Source organism: Aegilops tauschii, chromosome 3 (assembly GCF_002575655.3).
Source record: "Aegilops tauschii subsp. strangulata cultivar AL8/78 chromosome 3, Aet v6.0, whole genome shotgun sequence".
Classification (NCBI taxonomy): domain Eukaryota; kingdom Viridiplantae; phylum Streptophyta; class Magnoliopsida; order Poales; family Poaceae; genus Aegilops; species Aegilops tauschii.
Window position 1 is genome coordinate 583,990,317 of NC_053037.3, and position 8,359 is coordinate 583,998,675.

At 47.3% G+C, this 8,359-nt stretch overlaps 1 protein-coding gene across 1 annotated transcript; it reads left to right on the forward strand.

Moving 5' to 3' along the window:
• The first annotated feature begins 5,409 nt into the window (after positions 1-5,409).
• LOC141020738 (putative UPF0481 protein At3g02645) lies at positions 5,410-5,898 on the forward strand. The gene has a single exon (XM_073495679.1). The coding sequence runs from the start codon at positions 5,410-5,412 to the stop codon at positions 5,896-5,898; it is 489 nt and encodes a 162-aa protein (XP_073351780.1).
• The last annotated feature ends 2,461 nt before the right edge of the window (positions 5,899-8,359 follow it).

The following is an 8,359-nucleotide window of genomic DNA, read 5'->3' on the forward strand; positions in this document are numbered from 1 at the left end:
GGGGGAGGGAGGAGAGGAGGCGGGGATAGTAGGAGTGGCGGCTAGTCTTCCCTCCCTGTCGCTTGCGGGAGCGACACGGGAGGGTCGGTTCGAAATTGGTTGTGTGTCGTTCTGGCGTAACTTAGCATGTCAGATTGTTGAATCAAAGCACAAGGAAGATGGGGTCTGGGCTCTTTCTTTCAAAAAAAAGATATGGTCTTAATGTTGGATTGATAGCTGAATATATTCCATACTTGTTGTATCTTGTCAGAATAATTTCACTCATAGATGGAGAAATCTTGTAAGAGCATTGGATCTTTCCTTAGCTGAATATATTCCATACTTGTTGTATCTTGTCAGAATAATTTCACTCATAGATGGAGAAATCTCGATCACCAGAATTTGGAGACGTGCTATGCTGCTTGGAATAGGATGCATCCGGGAACAATCAGCCAACACAACCCTAGCATCCGCTGCCTGGTCTTGGGCGCACTGGGCTACTCTTCTTTTACACTGCCAGTGCCGCCCTCGTGCACCGCGCTGGTGTTCGCTGATGGTCGTTGTAGTGTGTCAACTCTGGGTCACTATGTCTCGAGAAAACTTGGTGATGACTATGACATTTGCGCTGCAGCCGGCGGTGGTTCTTCCAGCGGTGTTTGTGCCGAGGGTGTGAGTTGGGAAACATGGGTGACCAAATAAGCGTGGCCGATGGGCATTGGTGATGTAACATCACTTTAACCTGAATCGGAGGTTTAGTCGAGAAAAGGGACCTCGTGGCATAGCGATGAAGAACATGTTCGCTCTACCCAACTGTTTCCCCACTCCGAGCAACCTCCAAGAGACCAAAACCGACCAAACAAAATCCTCCCTCCTCCCTCCTCTCGCTCTCCGACCCACCACGCACACGCACACGCAGCTGACAACGCCAATGCCAAGAACTAGCGCCACCCCCTCGTCGTCGTTCTCTTGCTCTGTGCCGCGTGCACGCCGGCCGAACACGGTCTTGCGCTCTGGGCCGGGCGTCGGCCACTTTCGCGGCGCCAGAACCGTCCCCGTACCCGCCGCAGCCGCGCCATGACGGCCGCCCCTTGAGCACCTCCTCCGCGCTCCCACCGTCGATCTTGCTCTCCCCAGACATAATGTCGTTGTTCCCGTCCCTGTGGCCCGGCGACGACGCGCTGGCGCTGTCCGATTCAGTGGCCACCATCCTGTGCAGCCCGAGCCCGACTCCGGGTCCGTGCCCTTCGTCTCCGCCACGCCCACAGCAGATCGATCGATGCGTCCCTGCTAAAAAGTTTTAGCTGTAGGCGACCTGGCGGCTGGAACCCTAGCCGCCGCCAGGGAGGCCGATCTTCCAATGCCGCTCTCCGGCGGCTCCCCTCCGCCGGCGACCTCAGTCGTCGGTGGTGAGGGGGTCGCCGGATCCATGCGTGTGGATTGCTTTTACTCTCTTGTAGTCTAGGTTTTTAGGTTGTTCATCGTATTTACTTCGGCGACGACGATGACAATGCTGAATAAAGATTCTTCGGATCCTTTCCTGACGAGGCCATCGGCCCTATGGTTGGGGATGGATTTGGAAACCAGTCTGTTCAATCAAGGATAGCGTGGCGGCGGCGGCATCCTCGTGGTGGACCTGTGTCCTCGGGTTCCGCCGTTGCGGCGGCGTTTGCTCCAGCGTCGGCGTGGAGCTTGGGAGATAGTCCAGGAGCGGATGCAGATTGTGGTCTGCATCGACGACATCTGAAAGATGGAGCATGTGCTGGGCTCGTGGTTCGTGGATGGCAGATATAGTTTCCTCCTTCGGCGTTTTAGTCGTGGTGGGGTGCCAGATCTGGAGTTCGACGACGTGTCCGGGGTGTTGCCCCGGTCTGATTCGTTCAATGGTAAGGGCTTCACTTTTGGTGAGCCACCTTGAAGGTGATTCGTTATTCTTTTCTTCGGTGGCGGCTGTGGTGATGCCGGAGGTAGGTGACAGACGTTGATGTCAAGCTCAGAGATGTTTTACTATCCTTTCAGTTTTATCATGTTGGGGACTTGTATTTTGTTTTTGATGATATGAACGAGACACGTATTATCATAAAAAAAGCATCGGTACGATGCAGTACTCCGCGTCTCCGCCCCCGCCCGACGTGGCATGGGTCCTGCTCTCGATTATGGGACGAGTGGCTTCCATGTGGTTGTTGTAGGGGATAGGACCGAGTGAGGGACAACAACAGCGTTTCTTGAGGTGTCATGTGTCGAGAACGGCGATGGCGTGGACGGGCTCGCGTGCTCCTGGTAAGTGTGGACGAATTGTTGGACGACGCGTTCCAGGGCTGTATTGAATGCGACCGTAGGTAGACAGGTCGGCTACACCCATGAAAACAGTGGCATACGGAGACGGCGGCGTGTAAGAAACGGGTAGTTAGCAGTCCATGATGATGTTGTTCCATTGGTACAGGTCAAATCCTGGAGTAGGCGTGGATTGGTCGAGTAAGCCAGCATCCCCAGTTCAATTATCAAGCCAAATAGCAAATGGTTTAGGTGGCAGATAAGAGTTATGCCGCAACTATATCAGCTCAACTCTGTTTCTGCTTATGTAACCCTGTCGCGTTTAAAAGACTTATGCTACGACTATATGTTTATGGGCTAAGACAAATACTAAGATTATTGGGCCCTGTCGCCGTGTAATCGACTGGTATGCTATCATCTGAATGACAATTCGGAATTGTCCTAGTACCAGTAACTTAGTTTAATAACATAAATAACAATTACATTTTGCACGTGCATCACCGGGTGCCCTTTTGAGGATGTGTTGTGACGCTTTTCATCGGGTTACCGTAAATTAAGCGAACAACTCTATTCTACTTTTTTAATAAATCGGAACTTAAGGGGCCATGTTTGAAAAAAAATATTTGGCCCGTGCTGATGTGATTTTTTATTGAATTAAAAAAATGTCAAAGAAATAACTCACATTAAAGATGTTGCTCATACGCTGCCTGCTAACCACACCCCATGGTATCCATCCTTCGGAGTCTTGGTCAAAAGCGTTGCAAATAAATGGAGCCACCTTCCGATTTTTGGTGAAAATCATTGCAAAAATATGGAGTACCATCCACCTTCAGATTCTTGGCCGAAAACATTGCAAACTTATGGACAATCTTGGGGAAGACGGAGCTATGTCTACAAAACAGAGATGCCTACGTGTGAGATGCTAGTACAACCCTATAAAAATTCAGTATGTAGCACTTTCAAATATTCCCCCCATTCTGTTGAACAAACAAATATGGCCAAAAAAATAGCACTCCACGGCAATGCATGTGGTGTACGCACGTAGAAAAAAGATCGACAAACAACAAAATTATAGACATGATAATAAATAAAAAAGGAGAAAACTTTTTAGAAAAACAACTACACATCTACTCCCTCCGTTCCGAATTACTTGTCGCAAGTATGGATGTATCTAGATGTATTTTAGTTCTAGATACATCCATTTCTACGACGAGTAATTTGGAACGGAGGGAGTATTAACTTTTCGTAAATTGATTATGCCACTTCCTCCAAAAGAATAGTACATGACACATAAATTCGCATGAAAAAAATATAGTAAGCTCACAATAATTTATTTTTCCATTGACAAACACACAATTTAATTTCTTTTTAATACCTCAGTTAGCGTCCCCACCGAAAACACATGAAAAAAAACTCTACCCAGTTTTAGAAATGTTTTTCCTTCCTTCTCATTGAAATAGCGCCGACAAGTAAAAAGAAGGCTAGATACTTGCATCAGTTGCATGCCTTGCTCATCTGGTGTGCATATAAACAAAAGACATTCCTCGACCACCGCCAATCCTCCTAAAGCTTATTGTTGATGAGGCCAAACTTTTGGGTTACAACAGAGGCCAAAAATTAGGGACAGTTGTATTACGCGAGTAATTGTCATGCCATTTTCTCGGGCTTTTGTAACACTCTGTAACTCTATTCTCCTCTAATTTAATCGACGAGGCAAATCTTTTGCCTCTGATTCAAAAAAATAAATTTCTCGACCGTGTACTTCAAAAAGATGCTTCCGTGTGACTACCACCCAATACTGTTGCAAAGCATTCTCATCACCGCACCCACAAGGATCGCGAAAGGAAAATAAAACAATCCTGCCTCTAACAAAACATAAATTTGGTGATTTGTATGGTGAGAACAATCGAAAAGGTCCAATCGATTGCGCTGGCCTCCATACATAAAATACGCCCAGACATTTAAAGACATCATAAATCCCTAGTTCGAACACTACATGCTTTTATTCAAGAGACCTAGATGGCTAGATGTGGTCAGCCCCAATACCCAGTCCTCCCTAGTTGAAAAAGCAAATTCCACAAAAGACATAGCAATGCATATCCATCATCCCTTGCCTTCTTCCAGAGTAGCCCGTAACACATGGTCAGCCACGAAATTCTCATGCTCATCCCGCAGACGAAATACCTCAAAAACAGCTGTTTGACGGAAAGTGGCCAAGTTTTTCTGCATAATTCATTGGTAGCGGCATGCAAATAACATCTATCTTGGGAACAAAAAAAAACAGCATCCCGTTTAACAACAAGATTATGAAAAAACATAGCAGACTCTATCACCTTATTCAGTGGCCACATCATTTTGTCCCCATCGTGCTGCCCAATCGCGTGGAGCTTACACATTCCGGACTAGGCAAACAAACATGTCATCTCCACCAGGCGTCCACTTACAAAAACGTTGGGAAACTTACAAACATTCATTTACCTTGTGAAGACGTCACGGGTTATCTTCGGGAACTTGCGCTTCCATCTGTCAGCTGAACAAAGTCATTTCGCAAAGAACTCATTTAGACAGCTGAACAAAGCTGTGTGAATCTGTGACACGGCTCCTGGTGGGTCGTGTGCCGCAGCTTTGCTCCCGCAACTTGGGCACACAATCCGCCATCTTCATCGCTTGGACGTCGATCGGCACTATCCGCTCCCACCGCGGGCGACCTCATGCGACGTCACGAAGCACACGCACCTGCTCGAGCTGCTTTACCACCTGGTCGTGCCAGCGGTGCCCATGCTCACTGACACGGAGAATGCACACAATACCCTGCCGTTTTTCGGAGAAATCGAAGTGCATATCTCTGTCCCTGAGGAGCAGCAACCGGGCGGCAGCAGCCAAGGCCAGGAGGAGAAGCCTTGCACTGGCACCGGCAGCGAGCACATGATGACGCAACTGTTCGAGTTCATCGTGTTGAAGCTCAAGGGTGGTCGCCTTGGCAAGGTGATAAAGCCGGTTGAGCTTGTGGTCAAGGCATTGTGGAAGCTGCTCGCCGGTATACCTAGTATGCATGTTGGGCCCTTCATGTCTGCCGGCGCCAACCAGTAGGAGATCACGATCCCACCGGTGTTCGAGCTGGTTAGCTCCGGCGTTAAGTTTCCGCCCACCAATGGCAACATGTCTAGTGCGTCAACTATCGCATTCAACCGCAAGACAGCGACACTCTACCTCCCCGCGGTGACCCTCGACGGCAACACAGAGGTGGTGCTCCAGAACCTGATCGCCTTCGAGTCATCCGCCGCGTCAGGCCCGCTGGTGCTCACCCGGTACACGGAGCTCATGAAAGGCATCGTTGACACGGACGACGACGTTGCACTGCTCCGCAAGCGGGGCATCGTGCTCAACCACATGAAGAACAGGGACAGTGAGGGGGCCAACCTGTGCAACGGCATGAGCCGGTCGGTGCAGCACTCCAAGGTGCCGACCATGGACAAGGTTATCGAGGACGTGAACCGCTACTACGATGGTCGGTGGCGCGTCAAGATGAAGCGGTTCATGCACAAGTACGTGCTCAGCTCGTGGAAGATTCTCACCTTCCTCGCCGCCATCAACATACTGCTGCTCACCACGTTGCAGGTCTTCAGCTCCATTTACACATGCTTCTAATGGTGGTTCGGTGACGGCGCACTAGTAGAAAAAGGGCCTATTGTCCCGGTTGGTAAGGGCCTTTTGTCCCCGTTTTTGAACCGGGACTAAAGGGTCGTTACTAATGCCCTAACCCTTTAGTCCCGGTTCTTACATGAACCGGGACAGATGGGCCTCCACGTGGCCGGTGCGGCGAGCCCAGGCAGGAGGGCCTTTGGTCCCGGTTGGTGGCACTAACCGGGACCAATAGGCATCCACGCGTCAGCATTTCAGGGGCTGGGGTTTTTGTTTTTTTAAAAGGGGGGGGGGTGGTTTGGGGTTTTGGGGGGTTAATTTAGGTGTTTCATATATTGTGTTAGCTAGCTAATTAATAGAGAGAAGTGTCCTCTCTTATCTCCGTGCTTGGTCGACACTACGTACTATATACGTATGGAGAGGACTAGATACGCTAGCTAGTAAGCAAATGAAGGAAACAGAAGATCGTCATGAACATATGCATACAGAGAGAAGTGATATTGACCACCTCTCCTTCTCCGAGAGATTGGTCGAACAACTAGTTCTCGTATATCTATCCGACACTACCGGCTACATATATACAATAATTATCTCTTATAATATAATCTCCTAATTAAATTGTAAGAACACAGGGTCCACATACTATTCTCCGTTTTCAGCGATCACGTGGTCAAGGAAGAATGCCGCCAATTCCTCTTGAAGCTAGGAGTTCATCCCACATCCGAAAGATCTAATTTGAAGATGGGGGTCAATATATATATATATATATATATATATATATATATATATATATATATATATATATATATATATATATATATATATATATATATATGAATAAATGAAACTCAACACAAATGATGGTAATAAAATAAAATTGTGAATATTATTGCTTACGCACTTCATATTGTTCGTCAGAGTAGCCCCGCTCACAGGTCGTGTAGCGGATGAACTCGCAAATGTAGTATCCACAGTAATTATTCCTGGGTTCCTGCCACAACCACTTTACAAGAAATAGAGGTCAATCAAACTGATAAGCAAGCATGCTAAATGGTATTGATGAAACTAGCGCATGAATCACTAGGAGATGCGCGGAACATGCTACTATAGTACTTACTTTCGGGTGTCTAAATTGCAGCTTCTTCGGTAGTCCCAGAGCTTTTTTGGTGAATTTTCTCCAAACCCTGCCAGACAAAGAAAACAATTACTTGATATCAGGAAATGAACAAAGTTGCTGATATGGTGGATAATGATCGATTTAACTTACTTCTCGAGCATTTGAGTCATGTCCGCATAGTCCTGGGGATCTTTTCATCTCGAGTCTAAGACGGTTACTACTCCCTGCTCAAGCTTAATCTCTAGGAGAATATAGTAGAAGCTGCGCACGCATGCATAAGTCATCAATTACATTACTATAACCTGGACTAATAAGGGAAACCGCATATGCACAAGACAGTAACACTCACTTGAAGTTGTAAGGAAAGAGTATTATATCTTTGTTTTCATTTATTTCCAACGATCGTAGCAAGTTGGCCTCGGTATTTTCGGCATGATATTTAACCTCAGTTGCATCTATGTGATTTGTGTTAATGAACCCAATATCACCGATTTGTCTTTTCTTCAATTCGGCGATCTTCAATCTGCATAATATAGTGAGGATAATTATAAATACATGCAATGAAAGAGCTGACCTATATAGAGAGACTTAATGACATAAGTAGTACTACTTACAGATAGTAGCGAGTGATCGTTGATTTATCGAGGGCCTTTTGATTGAAAAACTGGAAGAACTCCTCAAATGGAACATTCAACAGTTCAATTCCAACGAGGTCATGCTCCTCTTTAACACTCAGCGTCAAAGTATTCCTCCCCCAGACTCTCTGCAGGTTTTCATGTACCAATCATGTAATCTTCGCATCATCGTTGTTAAAGATCTTTCATCTTTGACGAGAGGCTTCCCGTAATGGTATTTGTGTTCGTCCACCTCCAAGAAATCATAATGTACATCGTCGGGTATGTAATCTCCAAGATTGCTATAACCGGGCACCATCCTCGGATCATTAGCGATGATGTCGCTAGACACCTTGAGCGGGGGGCACGATTGGTTCGCTTGTTCGCCGAGCTGGGCAATTTTTTCCCAGCTCGTCGTTCTTTTAACCTTTGATCACTGACAGTACTTCCCGACCACTCCGCTTCGGCAAATGTCTTTGCAATAATGCGCTCATAGTTGCCTCTCGGTGGAGACTTTGGTGGTTTTGTCAGGGCAGCCAGAGTGCGCTTCGCTTTCACCGGATCTACCTTCTCCTCTGGAGGTGGATGTTTCTTTGCTTTCACCCCTTCAAAGAAGTTCGTCACTTCGGCTCGCACGATCTTCGTGGTTTCCTCCTCGGTCCTCTCGTATGGTAACTTCTCTGGAGTCTTCAGAGAAGGACCGAATCTGTATTGCCTCCCGCCTCTAGCGGTACTG